Below are 19,813 nucleotides of genomic sequence, written 5' to 3'. Positions count from 1 at the left end.
TGGGAATTGTGGTGACATATATTAAAAATTCATTTAATAGTATCTTAAATTGATGTATAGTAGAACTAAGTGTAGGCAAATAAATAAATAAATAAAATGATGTTTAAAAATTACTAACCTCTCTTACTTGAAAGTCTGCGCTAGGACTGTAAGCTAATTGCTAATGGGAGAGGGGAAAGAAACGTGTCATGAAAGACACTTGATGATAGGGGAAAAAAACTTTGAGTAATGTGTATTGACTGACCTCTGCACTGGAGACTGGGGAAGGAATGCTGGGTGAGAAATTACCGGTGGTATGAGGTATCTGATGAGCGGAAAGACATAGTAAATTATACTGAGGGAAACGCTGTCTTGATGGGGAGCGTAAGGAAAGGGAGAGAGAGAGACTTACTTGGTATTCCGTCCGATCCGGCTGGCAGCAGCTGACAAATTGATGCTTGCCGGTGGCCGGACGGAGGTTTAAATAGTATTGGGGGAAGGCGCGCATGCGTAGTGCATGGGAGATTTTGTAGTCTGGTGTGCTTGCGGGGATGAACGGGACTCCGGTGCGGATAGCAGATTGTTGTATCGGAGGGGGCTGGTAAGGGGATGGGAGAGGGTAAATTATGAATCTTTGCTTTATAAAAGAAAAATAGAGGAAAAAAAGGGCTTAAGTGTGTAGGATTAGACTTAAATGGGACAGAACCAGTATGGAGTGACATCGAATAAGGTGCCGGTTGTACTGAGAAGGCTCACATTTAGGAAAGGTCTGTAGGTTATGTTTTAAGTATGTATAATCTTTATAAGTATCTTTATAGATGTAGTCAGATTTCTTCTAAATGCAGTCAGATTTTTTCTAACAGTTCATTTAAACCAAATGGACTCATGGTATTCAATTTGAATATCCAAAAGTTTTCTCTTATGGTAAGCTGATTCAATCTGTTTGGGTGGTGTTTCGGGATTTGCTCTATGATGCTGACCTTAGCTTGAGAGAGGTCTCTATTATGGTGGAATTTGAAGTGCCTGGAGACGCTACTTTTATCTATTCTTATCCATTGTTGTTTCTAAAAAATGGTTTTATATAAGCATGATGATTACTTTTATTCATGACATGTACATTACGTATATTTCTTATTACTGTGAGAATCTACTCTTTATAATGACTTGTAGCTGCGGCTCCAGGTACTACTCATCATTTCTACATATTACAGAATCTTCTGGACCTGAAGAAGGGGCTAATTCTGCCCCGAAACGCGTTGTCCGTTGTACCATATATATATATTCTTTTACTGATACCAAAAACCATGATGTAATAAATGTTGTTTAACTGAGAATCTTCATCTGTATACAGTATAATTGCCAATTTCCTACAATAGCAAGTTTGTTATTAAGATACTTACCACAAGCAGCGCGACCGATTCACTGGTTAATCCCTAAAAAGACTCTTTCCATCACATTGAGCTATCAGATAGGATTCAACCCACATCAGGGCCAACCTCACATCGATCAGATGGAACAGGGAGCAGATGGCCGTGTGTACTGTACAGGAGCCCGGCAGTGTGTACTGTACAGGAGCCCGGCAGTGTGTACTGTACAGGAGCCCGGCAGTGTGTACTGTACAGGAGCCCGGCAGTGTGTACTGTACAGGAGCCCGGCAGTGTGTACTGTACAGGCGCCCGGCTGTGTGTACTGTACAGGCGCCCGGCTGTGTGTACTGTACAGGCGCCCGGCTGTGTGTACTGTACAGGCGCCCGGCTGTGTGTACTGTACAGGCGCCCGGCTGTGTGTACTGTACAGGAGCCCGGCTGTGTGTACTGTACAGGAGCCCGGCTGTGTGTACTCTACGTGTACTGTACAGGCACCCGGCAGTGTATCCTGTACAGGAGCCCAGCAGTGTGTACTGTACAGGAGCCCGGCTGTGTGTACTGTACAGGCGCCCGGCTGTGTGTACTGTACAGGCGCCCGGCTGTGTGTACTGTACAGGCGCCCGGCTGTGTGTACTGTACAGGCGCCCGGCTGTGTGTACTGTACAGGCGCCCGGCTGTGTGTACTGTACAGGCGCCCGGCTGTGTGTACTGTACGTGTACTGTACAGGCACCCGGCAGTGTATCCTGTACAGGAGCCCGGCAGTGTATCCTGTACAGCAGCACGGCTGTGTGTACTGTACAGGAGCCCGGCTGTGTGTACTGTACAGGTGCCCGGCTGTGTGTACTGTACAGGAGCCCGGCTGTGTGTACTGTACAGGTGCCCGGCTGTGTGTACTGTACAGGTGCCCGGCTGTGTGTACTGTACGGGCGCCCAGCAGTGTGTACTGTACAGGAGCCCGGCTGTGTGTACTGTACAGGAGCCCGGCTGTGTGTACTGTACAGGCGCCCGGCAGTGTGTACTGTACAGGAGCCCGGCTGTGTGTACTGTACAGGCGCCCGGCTCTGTGTACTGTACAGGTGCCCGGCTGTGTGTACTGTACAGGAGCCCGGCTGTGTGTACTGTACAGGTGCCCGGCTGTGTGTACTGTACAGGAGCCCAGCTGCGTATACTGTACAGGCGCCTGGCTGTGTGTACTGTACGTGTACTGTACAGGCGCCCGGCAGTGTATCCTGTACAGGAGCCCGGCTGTGTGTACTGTATAGGAGCCCGGCTGTGTGTACTGTACAGGTGTCCGGCTGTGTGTACTGTACAGGCGCCCGGCTGTGTGTACTCTACGTGTACTGTACAGGCACCCGGCAGTGTATCCTGTACAGGAGCCCAGCAGTGTGTACTGTACAGGAGCCCGGCTGTGTGTACTGTACAGGCGCCCGGCTGTGTGTACTGTACAGGCGCCCGGCTGTGTGTACTGTACAGGCGCCCGGCTGTGTGTACTGTACAGGCGCCCGGCTGTGTGTACTGTACAGGCGCCCGGCTGTGTGTACTGTACAGGCGCCCGGCTGTGTGTACTGTACGTGTACTGTACAGGTGCCCGGCTGTGTGTACTGTACAGGAGCCCGGCAGTGTATCCTGTACAGCAGCACGGCTGTGTGTACTGTACAGGAGCCCGGCTGTGTGTACTGTACAGGTGCCCGGCTGTGTGTACTGTACAGGAGCCCGGCTGTGTGTACTGTACAGGTGCCCGGCTGTGTGTACTGTACAGGTGCCCGGCTGTGTGTACTGTACGGGCGCACAGCAGTGTGTACTGTACAGGAGCCCGGCTGTGTGTACTGTACAGGAGCCCGGCTGTGTGTACTGTACAGGCGCCCGGCAGTGTGTACTGTACAGGAGCCCGGCTGTGTGTACTGTACAGGCGCCCGGCTCTGTGTACTGTACAGGTGCCCGGCTGTGTGTACTGTACAGGAGCCCGGCTGTGTGTACTGTACAGGTGCCCGGCTGTGTGTACTGTACAGGAGCCCAGCTGCGTATACTGTACAGGCGCCTGGCTGTGTGTACTGTACGTGTACTGTACAGGCGCCCGGCAGTGTATCCTGTACAGGAGCCCGGCTGTGTGTACTGTATAGGAGCCCGGCTGTGTGTACTGTACAGGTGTCCGGCTGTGTGTACTGTACAGGCGCCCGGCTGTGTGTACTATACGTGTACTGTACAGGCGCCCGGCAGTGTATCCTGTACAGCAGCACGGCTGTGTGTACTGTACAGGCGCCCAGCTGTGTGTACTGTACAGGTGCCCGGCAGTGTATCCTGTACAGGCGCCCGGCTGTGTGTACTGTACAGGCGCCTGGCAGTGTAGACTGTACAGGCGCCTGGCAGTGTATCCTGTACAGGCGCCCGGCAGTGTAGACTGTACAGGCGCCTGGCAGTGTATCCTGTACAGCCGCCCGGCAGTGTATCCTGTACAGGCGCCCGGCTGTGTGTACTGTACAGGCGCCCGCCTGTGTGTACTGTACAGGCGCCGGCTGTGTGTACTGTACAGGCGCCCAGCTGTGTGTACTGTACAGGCGCCCAGCTGTGTGTACTGTACAGGCGCCCGGCTGTGTGTACTGTACAGGCGCCCGGCTGTGTGTACTGTACAGGCGCCCGGCTGTGTGTACTGTACAGGCGCCCGGCTGTGTGTACTGTACAGGCGCCCGGCTGTGTGTACTGTACAGGCTCCCGTCTGTACAGGCGGATGTGCATGCACTGTGCCAAGAGCTCTGGGCTGAGCTAAGTATATCAGTTTGTTCTTTTCTTTGTGGGTATGGAGGGAAAAACTACAGGGCTATTTGGGTATCTAAACCACTGGTCAACAAGAACCTGTGGGTGGTTTAGTGCAAGCAATTCACCCTGATAGGTTCATTGTAAGATTTGCTGCACAGTACCATGAAATATCTGGCTATAAAATGACTCCATGTCACCTGATGGGCAGGGGTAATATTTTCTATGCCCTTCTCACAATTTTAATCATAAATGATGACACTCACCAATGTGAGGATTGTTAAAATATAGGTTTATGTGTCAAGCTTAACTTGTTACAAAGGCATTTTGCAAATAAATGGTTGTTTTTACTGAAATGTGAAAAATATAAATAAATAAAATTGAGGTTTTTTCAAGTGGATTCTTTCATTTGCAGATTTTCAGGCTTGCTGATTGCTTCCCTGCTGTTAATGGGTGCAGATTGTTGACATGATGAAGTACACTGCCAGCTATAGTCAGTTGTATGAGCTATAGCTGAACACTACTGCTATTTATAGAGCAGCACAATAAGCATAAGTAATTTAGCATCAAATGAAACATACATCAAACCAGATTTCATATTTTCACATGGGATAAATGCTGGGAGCTGCAAACACAACTCTATATGACAGCATGTGACACAGTGTAAAATGGGATTACTTTCTTAATTCAAGTCACTGTATATGCAGGATTTATTATGCTTCACAAAATTATGTTTGACTGAAAGGCTTAGCTAAAAGTAAGTGCTTCCATCTCCATAATAATGAGGTTAGCGCAGAAGATATTGAAAATGCCATTTCACATTGACGTCCAGAGCCAAACGGTTACGTGGCCTTTAGAACTTAGGTTATTCCTAATCCACATTTGCAGACACGAAGACATTAAATGATAGAAATATGATATAGGTCGAGGTCCTAGGTTCTACTATTATCCTTACTTAAAGTACATTAGATAAATTCTCCAAGTCCTGGTAAACAGATTTACTGATAGGAACTATACATTATACTGAGCCTTTTCCTTTCTAAGATTGTTTTGCTCAGCTATTTCATACTTATTCTTAATACTTTTTCCTTTCGTCTCTGCAACACAAGAACTGCGTTAAACTCAAAAAATTATAAAGTATAGATGAGTCTCTCGGCCCTAAGTCATATAGGAGGCAAGGATAATCTTCCCTTATGAGGGTCAGAGTGTAGTCTTCGGTATGTACTGACACGCCACGGTACAATGGTACAAGTCATGGTCCTTCCTGTGCACCTTTAGGTTGCAGAGGATGTAATTTATTAGCCTTTCAGAGGACAACCAAAATGCTCTGAGCTTTTAATATGTAATATGTATGTAGAGTGGCATAACTTGAAGCTGATGGGCCCTAGTGCCCCTGACTATAGTTTATATTACTATTCTTCTCATATGGGAAAGTGACACCTTATGGGCCCCCTACACCTCTCGGGCCCGGTTGCAACTGCACCCTGTGCACCTCCTCATCTTACTCCTCTGTGTGTGTATGAATATAGCTTTTAGGTAATTTATTTGCTTTCTTTTTGCATTATTGACATGATTGAAACTATGATTTCTTGGAATACATGATTCCTGTGGTTTAGCTGTTAATACTTTATTGTTACAGAGTAGTTTGTCAATGTACTGTGACTGAAAGTGTCACTGCATGTATTATCCCTATGCTGTGACATCATTGCATCTATAATCTCTGTACGGTGACATCGCCATGTGTATTATCTCTGTGCTGTGACAACATTGCATGTATAATCTCTGTACGGTGAAATTGCCATATGTATTATCTCTGTGCTGTGACAACATTGCATGTATAATCTCTGGACTGTGAAATTGCCATATGTATTATCTCTGTGCTGTGACATCACTGCATGTATAATCTCTGTGCTGTGACATCACTGCATGTATAATCTCTGTACTGTGACATTGGCATGTGTATTATCTCTGTGCTGTGACATCGCCATGTGTATTATCTCTGTGCTGTGACATCGCCATGTGTATTATCTCTCTGCTGTGACATCGCCATATGTATTATCTCTGTGCGGTGACATCACTGCATGTATAATCTCTGTACGGTGACATCACCATATGTATTATCTCTGTGCTGTGACATTACTGCATGTATAATCTCTGTGCTGTGACATCACTGCATGTATAATCTCTGTACGGTGACATCGCCATATGTACTATCCCTGTACTGTGACATCATTGTGTGTATACTTGCCAGAGAAAGTTCTGAAGTCACATAGGAGTCTCATTGAAGCCTTCCACAGTCTTCTCTATGCTACTGAAATGTGCAGTTGGTAAGTGGAGTCTTCACCATCTTACCACGCATGCACAGAGAGTAAGTGAAGCAGAAATGAAGACACCACTGCTCACTGAGCATGTACATAGCTAAGAAGGATGACTACGTGTCAAGAAGGGAGGGCCCAAGTAGGAGTTTTCAGGAGGAAACCTGCGTGAGACACCCATATGACTCTTCCTCTGGTGATATTCAAGGGAGATTGTGAAACTTTATTTTTATATAATTACGTTATGGACATTTTCTTATTAAACAGCTTGGGGTTCAGTTATTAAGAAGCTAAAATGGCCTGTCATTAGGTTTTATTGTAAAAACTGCAAAACTAGGGACTCACACACTCATCATGGAATAATGACTATAATATATGTAATTGTATGATACCTGTAAAACAGGTTGGCCAATTACATTTACCAGAGTAAGTATAAGACCCTTACAGTATTTACCCCAATAAGCATTGTGTAAAGCTGCATGACCCCCCAACAGCAGGATTTTCTGCGACATCCTTTGACCTGCTGTCTTCTGTCTGGATGGAGGGGAGCTGGCAGTCAATACTGTATGCATCCCACCTCATACACACTCCCATAGTAGTGGTCAGAGGGGCATGCTGATGTCCATGGAATACCCCTCCAGCCACTGTGGTTATGATGGTGGGGATATCCAGACAGTAATAACTTCCCCTCCATTTGTCGTCAAGTTTACCAGAGTAAGTACTATAGGTGAAGCTATTAGGGTCTTACCATAGTAAAGTGTAGTGATAGTGGCCAAACCCTTTAAATGTTTTTTTTCGATTAATGTAGGTAGTGTACAATTAGAAGTAGTCTAGTTATTAAGTTGTTTTAGGTATATTAGGCAGCATATAACACACAGAAAAACATAGTATTTCATGACATGATGTAATAAAATTACTCACTTCTTCTCTTTCCAACATCTCCTTTTGAGGTTGCAGCTTCATTGAGAAGGACCATTCCCATGGTGATTGCCGCATCTATAACTGTTGTTAAGGAGTTCCTAAAATGTCAAATTGGGCGCAACAAAAAAACCACAGCTATTGCAAGAAACACTCATTCCCATGGGATATGATATCACAAATTCTGAAAGGTGGTCCCTATAATAAAGATGACGTTAGCAAAGGTGCCAGACTGATTACAGAAACATCAGAGCTGTGCCTTGTAATGTAACCTGCGCGTCCAGGACAGGCTGAAATACGCTGAATGATAACAATGTTAGTTCCTATTACAGTACAAAAAAAGGAGCTTTAAAAGTGATAGGAATTTATACAGAAAAAAACATTAGAAAAACGTTTATTGTTTGCGTAAATCAGTGGTCCCCAAACTACTGTGGCCGTAGTGGACCGTTTTAATCCAGCTCTCGGAGCGCCCTCGGCGGGTCGCGGCAGTCGGGCAGGAGCCTCCGTCCGTTCGGACAGAAAGCTCCTGCCGTCACTGAATAGCGCTCGATGCGGTCGATGTGGCCGCTCGAGCACTATTATTGCAGGTGGAGCGATGTGCCCGGAAGACAACCCCGGCGCACATCGCTCCTTGAACCTGGATGCGCGGCCGCGTGATGATGTAATGATGCACCCCTTCCTGTCCGGCAGCAGCCAGAAGAATAAAGACACGGGAGCAGCTGCCAGAGGTGAGTATAGTTTTTTTTTTTTTTTACCAGCAGCAAATACATTGTAGCGCCCAGGAGGCATCAGAAAATAATTAATGATGGAGGGGGCATCAGAAAATAATTAATGATGGAGGGGCAGCGTATGAAATATTTATGAGGGGCAGTCTAGTAATTAATGGGGGGGGAGGCAGCATTATTAAATAATTAATGGAGAGGAGTCCCCGTATATTTCAAAATTAATTGACCCAATTAATTAATTGGGCCAATATATAAAATAGGTCACGAGGGGGTGCAGTATATTAAACAATTAATTGAGGGGGGCCCAGTGTATTACGGATGCCGTCACATGTACCGCTATTTATTTTTAAACTTTAGTCCGGCCCTCCGACGGTCCCCTATGTAAAAAGTTTCGGGACCCCTGGCGTAAATGGAACATCCCCTATAAGTACAGGTGGTCCCCTACTTAAAGAGGACCTGTCACCTAAAATTTCGGCAGTAGGAGCTGCTTACTGCAGTGTTAGAAGGATAGCGATACCGGAAACCTCCGGTAACGCTATCTAACACTGTGGCAGAGTACAATGTAATTATCGGACCGCTGTGGTCCAATGATTACTGTGGGCCGCAGTGTTAGATAGTGTTACTGGAGATTTCCGGTAACGCTATCCTTCTAACACTGCGGCGTTTGTACTAGAGCTGCTTACTTTACTTTACTTTACTAAGCAGCTCCTAGTGCCGAAATTTTAGGTGACAGGTCCTCTTTAAGGACACCCGACTTACAGACGACCCCTAGTTACAGACAGACCCTTCTGCCCCCTGTGACCTCTGGTGAAGCCCTCTGGACGGTTGACTTTAGTCCCAGACTGCAATGATCAGCTGTAAGGTGTCTGTAATGAAGCTTTATTGATAATCCTTGGTCCCATTACAGCAAAAAAAATTTGAAAATCCAATTGTCACTGGGACAACATTTTTTTTTTGTCTGGAGCTACAATTATAAAATATACAGTTTCGACTTACAAACAAATTCAAACAAACAAATTCAAACCCAAGGAACCCATCTTGAATGTAACCCAGGGACTGCCTGTAGTTCATTTTCTTTGGGGATAGCACAAGACATGTGACTACCATATTGACATTCAATTCTGTAATCAATGTAACAAAGGTACAGTAAAACTCCTATCGCTAGATTAATGTGCAAAGTTTGTGGCAAGCGTTTTCAAAAATTTATATTAATAGTTATTTTTATAAATTAAAGGGGTTGGCTACTTATACAAAAATGTAAGGAGGTAAATATTAGACTCTAATAGGGTCACTCATATAATACTTAACCTGATAAAGTTTTGTGTTTGTCACCAAGAACCTCGGGTCACCTGACACCTGGGCAGCAGGATTCGGACTTCCTGTGACATCTCATGTAATGTTGCCTTCCAGCAGATGGAGGGGCTATGCAGACTGTAATGAAAATAAGCCCCATCTGCATAACTACTTCCATAGCAGAGGGGTGTGCCAAAGACTGCATGGCCTTCAGTCACTGATATCGGAGTGAGGTATCAGTAATCACTGCATGGTCCCCTCCATCCTCTGCAAGCCAACAAGCCATGGGACATCACAGGAAGTCCAGAGTCCTGCAATGCAGGGGTCACTCCTGGTGGAGAGCAGTAAACTTTATAAAGGTAAGTATAATAAGGTAGACCCTATAAGAGTGTTATACTGAACCCATTAAAGTTTTCTATAAGTGCCCAACTCCTTTAATAAAATGTAAAGTTAAAGAGCAAGAGAGAAATCAAAAACTTGTACACAGTTTTTGAAAGAACTCAGCAGAGAGATTGTTCTTAACATCTTGGAGAACTCACCAAAGACCTTTTGTAGATGAAGTATTGCTCATCTTCTGTTCTTTTTATATATGGACTAAATAATGTGGGGGCTAGATCATGACTTCCATGACTCCTCCTTCGCCTATGTGCCGAATGGCATTGACTATTTGGAGTTCTTGCCGTGCTCCAGGATACATTTCTACTATTTAAGCATTGTGACAATTTTTGGCACATATGCCCAAAACTTTTTCACAGTATTGTATATTTTCGGATTCATCACAGTGTTGCAAGAACATATTATTATAAAAGATATCCAACCAGATTTGAGGATGCAAATTATATGCCATGAAAAACTGTAGTTAAAGTAAACCTTAAAATCTTGTTACTCTAATTCTAGCATATATGTTCTACGTTCTTATATATTCTATATATTCTAGCATACATTCTAGCATGGCCAGCGCTATAATGATCATTAGCAAAAGTTACTTTAATAACTTAATGACTGATTTAGAATATTGTAGAGAAAATGCTATGTCATTAATACAGATCCCAAATTTTCTCATCTTCAGATGAATGCTCCCAGAATTGATGACAGATGTCCAAAAGACACGGGATTCATTACTTGATTCTAGATGCTTCACCACAATATTGATCATCATTAGGTTATTGGCAGATGACGTGATGTAGACATTCATAAAGGAAACAAAATTCTAACTTATATAAATAGGTCACAGGAACCAGGATGTTGTGTGTAAGACTTGTCACCATATGACAAAGATCACTAAATCGATACAATAATCTAGAATCTGTTATGTGACAATGTTCAGCAGCACAGTCATCTAAAAGGTTATTTCTAGTGCACATCTCTAGAACAGGAAACTTTTACAACAATGGAACATCCATGTCGTCTTTCCAAAAGTTGGACACAAAGCTGCCATATATTGTAGCATTAGACTTACAAGACATTGGCTGCACATGCTGAATACCAACTCCTGGTAAATTTGTCAAATGTGTAATTCTAATGATATTATAAGGCTAAGTTCACACTACCGTTCAAACCACTGTTCCTTCCTTCGGTTAAACAAAGTAAAGGACGGAGGTTTAACGTATCAGTTAAAAATCCCATTGACAACAATGTAAGTTTCATGTCACCCGTTATCTTCGGTATGGTAAGTATCAGTTACCCATTCGGTTTATTCAAGCAGAGAAAAAGTAATGCAGCCACCGTTGTTTTTTCCGTCATAACGCACACTTACCACAATTAACACACTTACGAAATGGAACATAATGTACAACATAAATTTTACATTGATGTCAATGGGATTTTTAACTGATATGCATGTTATGTGTTGACCCCTTAACGCCGAAGCCACTTTTCACCTTCCTGACACGGCCCAATTTTTCAAATCTGCCCTGTGTCACTATAAGTGGTTATAACTTCTGAACGCTTTAACATATCCAAGTGATTTTAAAATTGTTTTCTCGTGACACTTTGTACTTCATGTTAGTTGAAAAAATTTTGGTGGTATGTTTTGCATTTATTTATGAGAAAATCAGATATTTGGTGAAAATTTTGAAAAATTCTTGATTTTCGAACTTCAAAATGTTCTCCTTTTTCCATACAGACATAACCGCAAAATACTTAATAACTAACATTCACTGAATGTCTAATTTATGTGGACATGGTTTTTTATGCATACTCTTATTTTTGTAGGATGTTATGGGCCTTTGAACGTTAGGTGCAATTTTTCACATTTTCATAAAAAATGCAAAATCCTGCTATTGAGGGACCTGCTCAGGTTTCAAATCACTTTGAGAGACCTAAATAAAAGTAAAACCCCATAAATTAACCCATTATAGAAACTACACCCCTCAATGTACGTGAAACAACTTTTATGAAGTTTGTTAACCCTTTAATTGTTTTACAGGGGTTAAAACAAAATCGGATGAAATTTTGAAAGTAAAATTTTTTTGGGCTAAATTAATGTGTTTTTCAAAAAATGTACAAATTCTCAGTGGATAAAATACCAAAACGCTCCACAAAATTTGATACTCAATCCCTCCCGCGTATAACAATACCCCGTATGTGGTGGTAACCTGCTGTATGGGCACACTCCAGGGCATCGAAGGGAAGCTGCGCCATTCAGAGCAGATTATGCATTGTCACTTTTTATTGGCTATACAATCTTTATTTTTTGGCAATTTGGACATATAAGGGCTTATTTTATGCGACATGAGATGCACTTTACAAATACTTCATTTTAGTGGGTCATTAGCTTATTGATGAGATTTTATTAACTCTTGAATGTATGGGTTAAAAGAAAATTGTCAATTTTGGTTTACTTTCTTTTCATATTTTTTGGGGGTCGTACACCGTACACTAAAAATACTATATTATCTTCATTCTATAGGTCACTACGATTACGGTGATACCTCATTTATATAGTTTTTCATTTATTTTTAGAATTTTACTGGATAAAAACTAATATAGAGGAAATCTAATTTTTTTTGCTACGCCATCGTTTTGGAGACGTAACATTAATATTTTTTGGTTGACAGAGCTAGTTTAGGGCTTAATTTTTTAGGTGTTGAGTTGTTCTTTTCAGTGGTACCATTTTGGCGCACATTCTTTTTATTAAAAAAACGATCCACTGTTCAAGCTCTTCTTCACATTACACAGTGTAATACAGATGTATTACACTGTGTAATGTAACACACTGAGCATGCTCAGTGTGTTACAGCCGGGTCCGGCAAGAAGGCAAGAAGGCAAGAAGGGGTCCGATTCTTCTCAAATGCCCCTCTGCCCGATCGCGGGTGTTAGGAGGCAGGTGTCGGCTATAAGATATAGCTGACACCCACAGCTTCTGGCACCGGCTCTGTTCAGGAGCCGGTGCCAGAAGCATGACGTAATAGTACTGCATTTTGAGGGAACGCATCTCCCGCGATGCAGTACTATTACGTCAAATGTCGGGAAGGGGTTAAAGATATATCCACCTCACTCCTGATCCCCAATTCCACTAAAATAATCCAAATTTCAATGCCAAAGCAAAGGGGAGGGGCTGTGGAACAGTTCATTACAAACAGAGGAAAGCGATTCAGGCTGAAAGACCCGCCCAGAGCACTTGTAGGAGCTGCAAACATGGATTCAAATTTCAATTTTCACAGTCCTGGTGATACTTACTACACAAACGTAGGACTGATAACACAGTGACGATACTCTCCAGTCCCTTCAACTTAATAACCAATTCTAAGATTGGTTATTAAAAAAAAATCTGTACAAAAATAAACGATACACATAAGGGATTTGCAATACTTTTTGGCAGACCTTTCCATCAGTAGACATGTTTGATCACCTTTTGTAAATTGTTAAATAAGAATTTCACAGTAATAATAAAATAAAATAAATAAAAAAATTTTTAAACTATAGAGAAGAGAAGCATCAAAGAAGAGCACGCAGCCTTATATTGGTTATTTCAAGCTGCTACATACAGGGAACTTCTGTCCATAGAAAACTTTTCCAGCTTTCTGTCTGGTTAGTTCCTCTACGTGAGTGCACTATCTTGTAGGCACTGTGCATATATTCTGAATTATTCTTATGCTAAAATTATAAATAAAAAGCAACAACAAGAAAATGCTCTCACCATTTGGCTCAAGAGGAGAAATCTCGTTATTCAGTCAGTAATGCTGGATGGTAAATAATTCCACAGAGAGGCGAGTGATATGAAACAATTTTGTATACATGAGCGCTTTGTGGTGTTGTGGATTGTTATTTTTTTTTATAATTCATGCACATCATTAGTTGTATGGCCATATGCAAAAATGATGAAAATGACTCGATTCCCCAACAGCCACAGAAATTCAGAACCTTGTTTTCAGGAAAGTTTTCTGCATATTTTCCTGGCAAAGACGTCAATTATCAATATTTGTCATTTGCTGTATATTTGTTTTGTAAACAAATCGGATGGCCCTGTGTTTATACTGGATGGTACCGATTTTACTGAAGCTCCGTATATACGTAAATCCGAGCGCTCAAGGATTTCCCACACTCCGGATAGATTTAATTGATATCGGATTTTATTGATTAAAACATTGATATCGCAACGCGTTTCGGTCCGGTACTCGGACCTTCGTCAGGCAATCCATATGTAGTTCCTTTACATGTGGTGTATATATTTTCTAAAAAGGCCGGAAGTGCTCCGTTACCGGTAATCGTGATTGACTTCCGGTTCAGAGTCCTACCGGTGTCGGTAAAAGCATATAAATTATACATCATAATATAAAAAACCTAAAATACAATATATGTAATTACATCACCTAAAACCTTTTATGCACATATAACATTGCCTTTCTCCCCCCGTGTCTACACTTAAAATAAAGGGAGAGGAGGGGGGGCTTTCCGTTGCCGTGGAGGTGAAGAAATCGAAAACCAATCCTGGTTGTATAGGGACGCTTGTAGTCATGGTGATCCCAGTTAGTGTCCGTCAGTTTCGTCTTACTACGGAAGCCTAAAGGGATCAAAAAGCCGCAACGGCAGTCTTGTATTGACGTTTCCTACTTGTGACGAGCATGCAGTAAGTGTTATCTAGGTGTATGTTCGATTCTGGTTCTGAGCGAATAAACTGGCGTATGGGGGCCCTATCTCATGTATTTACAGTCAAGGTAAGTGTGTGGATTTTTTGAAAATAGTTCTAAAATGTGCCCTCTATTTTATCTCGTCTTGCGCTGTTATATATCTGCTTCTTTATGTTAAATTGATTCAATTACTTCGTTGAGACCCAGGGGATGGAGAGTGCCCAACTTAAAAATCCAATATGACTCTCTCCTATTTAGAGTTTTTACCCGATTCTTCACATCCTTGGGAATTTGTTCTATAGGGGTTACAGTAATGGCTCCAAAGTTTCTTTCGTGTTCAAGCAATAAATGTTTGGATAAACTGTGTTTCAAAGTAGACCTTCTATTAGAAACTCAATTTGTTCTGGTACCATATTGGTTGTTTCCTTGAGATACCAGCGGGAAGCTTCTACACCAAGATTATGCTTAATATTGGAATAAAGGGATGATATATCCAATGTCAAAAAGCCATATTCCTCTTTCCATTTAAACCCTTCCAAATCCACCACCAGACTAGACTGGTTGAAAAATATTCCATTCAGTCAATTTTATCGAATCCGAAAAAATTGCACACATACTTCAGACTATACAGCACAAGCAAAAAATCTAAAAGAAAAATTTAAGGAAAAGAACTATCCTAAAGCTGTAGTAAATGAAGCTTATACTCGTAATTTGGATCGCTCACAAAAGGACTGCCTAAAACCAAGACAAAAAGGGAAAAAAACCACACAGTCCTTTACGTCTAACTTCCTCACCACATTTGATAAGGGAAACAATCAAATTAGAAAAATCCTTAACAAACACTGGGGCATACTTCTAAAAGACCCATACTTAAAAGAAATAATACCTAAACAAGCAAAAATTACATTCAGGAAAGCTACAACAGTAAAAAGTATAATTGCCCCCAGCAAACTACGGAATTCTCAAAAAACAATTGATAACAAGCAAATATCACTGGGTATAAAAAAATGTGGACACAAAAAATGTTTATGCTGCGATGTCATCCAAGATGGAAGTATATCATTTAAATCAAATACTACGGGTGAGAGGTTTAATATCAAACAAAAGCTATCATGTGCATCAGATTATGTGATATACCTAATAAATTGCACCTGCGGTTTACAATATGTTGGACGTACTGTCCAAACACTTCGAGTCCGCCTAAATGGCCACAGGCATAAAGCAAAAATAGGATATTTGAAACACAGTTTATCCAAACATTTATTGCTTGAACATGAAAGAAACTTTGGAGCCATTACTGTAACCCCTATAGAACAAATTCCCAAGGATGTGAAGAATCGGTTAAAAACTCTAAATAGGAGAGAGTCATATTGGATTTTTAAGTTGGGCACTCTCCATCCCCTGGGTCTCAACGAAGTAATTGAATCAATTTAACATAAAGAAGCAGATATATAACAGCGCAAGACGAGATAAACTAGAGGACACATTTTAGAACTATTTTCAAAAAATCCACACACTTACCTTGACTGTAAATACATGAGATAGGGCCCCCATACGCCGGTTTATTCGCTCAGAACCAGAATCGAACATACACCTAGATAACACTTACTGCATGCCCGTCACAAGTAGGAAACGTCAATACAAGACTGCCGTTGCGGCTTTTTGATCCCTTTAGGCTTCCGTAGTAAGACGAAACTGACGGACACTAACTGGGATCACCATGACTACAAGCGTCCCTATACAACCAGGATTGGCTTTCGATTTCTTCACCTCCACGGCAACGGAAAGCCCCCCCTCCTCTCCCTTTATTTTAAGTGTAGACACGGGGGGAGAAAGGCAATGTTATATGTGCATAAAAGGTTTTAGGTGATGTAATTACATATATTGTATTTTAGGTTTTTTATATTATGATGTATAATTTATATGCTTTTACCGACACCGGTAGGACTCTGAACCGGAAGTCAATCACGATTACCGGTAACGGAGCACTTCCGGCCTTTTTAGAAAATATATACACCACATGTAAAGGAACTACATATGGATTGCCTGACGAAGGTCCGAGTACCGGACCGAAACGCGTTGCGATATCAATGTTTTAATCAATAAAATCCGATATCAATTAAATCTATCCGGAGTGTGGGAAATCCTTGAGCGCTCGGATTTACGTATATACGGAGCTTCAGTAAAATCGGTACATCAAGAAACCTTCCCCGGGTACCCCTGGAACACGGAGGACGGGACGATCATACACGCTGAGCAGCCGGATACCCGCAACTCAAAACCTTACATGCTGTACACTGATCATCGATCAGGTGAGAGTCCTATAGGACAAAGATTTTATTTCATTTAAATATCATCGCGTAATGCACTAGGAGAGCGCTCCGTCTTGTTTCCTCTTTGTCTCTATACTATTCACTTTTGGAGGAAGTCTGCAGGCTGTGTATCACCTACTCCAATCCCAGGTTTCTATATATACTGGATGGTGCAGCCGAACCCTGAAACTCCTTTTAGACACATACCCCCATATATAAACGTCTCATGTAGAAATACCAGCTTACCCTTCACCATATCACACCACCAATGGTGAATCTACCATTTTGGACTTGTGGGGGGATGGAATCTAGAATTCTTCTTTTTCTCCTTTCCAAGCTCAATGCTACAGGCAGTCACTAACAGGAGGATCTCATTGAAAGTAGATTTTTACAGTATATAGAGAAGAAAGGGTCCACCGTTTACAGAGGGCAGGGTATACATCCGTGCCTTCTAGTTATTTTGTTTCTCAAATGTGTTGAACTTGAACTGTATTTGAACTGTATTGGACAAGAGCCCACCGTGTTTGTCCAATTTCATACAATCCTTCAAAGGAAATCTACCATCAAAATCCATCATGATAAACCAGGGGCATTTACTCATCGATCCAGGCACCATGACTGTTGTAATCTTCGTATCTAATATATAAAGCTGAGTGTATGTGTGTGTGTATGTATGTATGTATGTCTGCTAAAGGATTCTGTACCGTCGCGTTTAAATCGCCAAATTTAGGGAATGTCATAGACCAGGTTTCGAGCTGAAATTTTCACTTTCGCTTTCCAAAAGAGACACTTATTAACCACCATATACAGGAGCCATTGTCTGCTGCTGCTGTGGCATTTAAAGGGAACCTGTCACCAGGGACCTCATTTTTCACTAAAGACAGATAGTAAAACCCCATGACACCTGCAGTGCAAACATGCCTCTCTCCCTTTTCTAAGCATTTGCATTACAATATAATTGTGTGTTATAACTTACTCTTGCATCCTGACAAAATCCTGGGGTAGTCACAGGGGCTGGACTACCCTAGGAAAGGCAGATTTGCACTGCAGGTGTAATAAGCTTCTGCAACCTCTCTTTAGTGAAAAATGAGGTCCCTGGTGACAGGTTCCCTTTAAAAGCTGAGCCATGATTGGTTGCTGCTCTGTCACAGGTCATTAATATGAGATCTGAGCTTTGATAGGTTACAATATGCAATGAGTAAAAGACGCTTATGTGTGAGGTAAGATGGATAGAGATACAGAGATAGGGGCAGATTTATCAGAAATGTCTGAGGTTAAACTGTTCCAGTTTCCCATAGAAACCAAACAGAGATCATCTATTATTTTATAAACCGATATGCAAAAATGAAACATGAGCCCTGATTGGTTGCCATGGGCAACTAGAGCAGTTATGTTCTCAGACACTCCTGATAAGTCTCCCCATAGACAAAATGACAGAGGCAATCATTGAAATGAGAGTGCCGGAAATAGACAGTCACTGAAAAAGAATGCTGGGGACAGACTATAGATACATCTAAATATTTGTTGCTATCCCATTCTATTTTGTTGTAGCTAAGAGCAGTTATTTACTATCCCGGGCTACGCCGAGAGCTATAGCTAGTATTATTCATAGCCTCCTGCCTTCTAAAAACATATTTTTAAATTATATTAATGAGACAAAAGGGCTCTAAAGGACATTACCAGATGCCCTCTGTACTGCAGCTTTAGAAGGGGCTGTTATAGGGTACAAGGAGCACTTCCCCCTCCCACTGTTTGTTAAAACTTCCTTGGATGCCCTGTGATTACAACAGGCAGAGGGAAGGGGAAGTGCTGAGAGAGCAGAGGAGAAGGGGGAGAGATTGTAATAGTCGGTAAAGCTGCAGCACAGTATGGCTATGGTCACGTGCTCCAGAGCCCTTCTGGTGCATTAGAATAATTACAAAAGTTGATATTAAAAGGAAGGAGGCCATGGATAACACATAAAAAAGTATTACCACAGTCACTGTGCCTGGGTCTACGAGTAAGTGCCTCTGGTTTATCATGATCGATTTTGATGGCGGATTTCCTTTTAAGGGTTGCCCTATGCTCTTGTACAAAATAAAAGTAAATTCTAGCTTTGTCTTGGATATACTAGGACTGATCTCTAACCGCAGCCAGTCTCTCGCATGTCATCTCCTACTCGTGCCACGTACAGCGCTTAGCTCTGCAGTTGTACAATCCCAGAGAATATTACTCTAGGAAACCAGTGGAATTATTATTGCGGATATTATTTGTAACAACCCATATACCTGCTGATTACAGTCCCAGCTCTATAAACTATAAGCACCTACCTTTCTACAAGCCTGGGGATAAAGAACATTTTTGTCATTGGTAAAAAATGACAGAGCAATAACAAAAGCGTTTTATTTTACGTGATTGGAAGGATATTCAGCAACAGGATGATATGTGATTCTGCAACAAACTGAGCCTGGCTGCTCCCGTGGATGTAACTCTGGAAAGAAAACCATTGAGTATTATTAGTAGTAATAAATGCAGTTTATTTGGATTATTATGTTCATATGTTAATACATTTAGTCATTTAGTTGTGGACAACTAACCCACTACCAACTATTATTCTGATCACGTACTGACAGACTGCCCTCTATTCTGCAGTTATATGGCTTTTAGGAGGAAGTCATTTCATATCGACTGACAATGTGGCAATGTATTAAGGGGAGACCATACAGACCATACCATACAGAAACATACAGGTGTTGTTGGAAGAAGAAGGTGCAACCTTGTTCTCATGGCTGCAATAGCTACATAGGGGTTTTAACAACTATATAAGCGATAACAAGCCGATCAGTGAGGGTCCGGCTGCTGGGATCCCCAAAACCACAAGAAACGGACCCCCAGCAATCTGAAACTGGGGTCCTGTTCTCAAAAAAGGAATTATAATTGTAATTGTATCTCCAGCACTCACATTGCCTGTCTATATGAGTACGAGAGATAACAGAGAGCTCACATAAATACATACATACAAACGAATAGTCCTTTAGGACACATGCTTACACCATCAGTTAGTTAGAACAGGACCCCAATGCTCAGGATTGCCAAGGTTT

The 19,813-nt window shown here is 42.1% G+C and overlaps 1 protein-coding gene across 2 annotated transcripts in view; it reads right to left on the bottom strand.

The window, feature by feature from the left end:
• Window positions 1-19,813, bottom strand: part of TUSC3 (tumor suppressor candidate 3) — a 171,638-nt gene that overhangs the window by 10,581 nt on the left and 141,244 nt on the right. For both annotated transcript variants that reach the window (XM_072122124.1, XM_072122132.1), the window contains 2 exons: window positions 19,140-19,203; window positions 7,335-7,409 (listed from right to left, as the gene is read on the bottom strand). In XM_072122124.1, coding sequence (XP_071978225.1) covers window positions 7,335-7,409; window positions 19,140-19,203 — 139 coding nt within the window. The remainder of the gene's footprint in view (window positions 1-7,334; window positions 7,410-19,139; window positions 19,204-19,813) is intronic.

The sequence above is a fragment of the Engystomops pustulosus genome, chromosome 1 (assembly GCF_040894005.1).
Source record: "Engystomops pustulosus chromosome 1, aEngPut4.maternal, whole genome shotgun sequence".
Lineage (NCBI taxonomy): Eukaryota > Metazoa > Chordata > Amphibia > Anura > Leptodactylidae > Engystomops > Engystomops pustulosus.
Note: the sequence above shows the minus strand (reverse complement) of the source record. Positions and strands in the feature narration are given on the sequence as shown.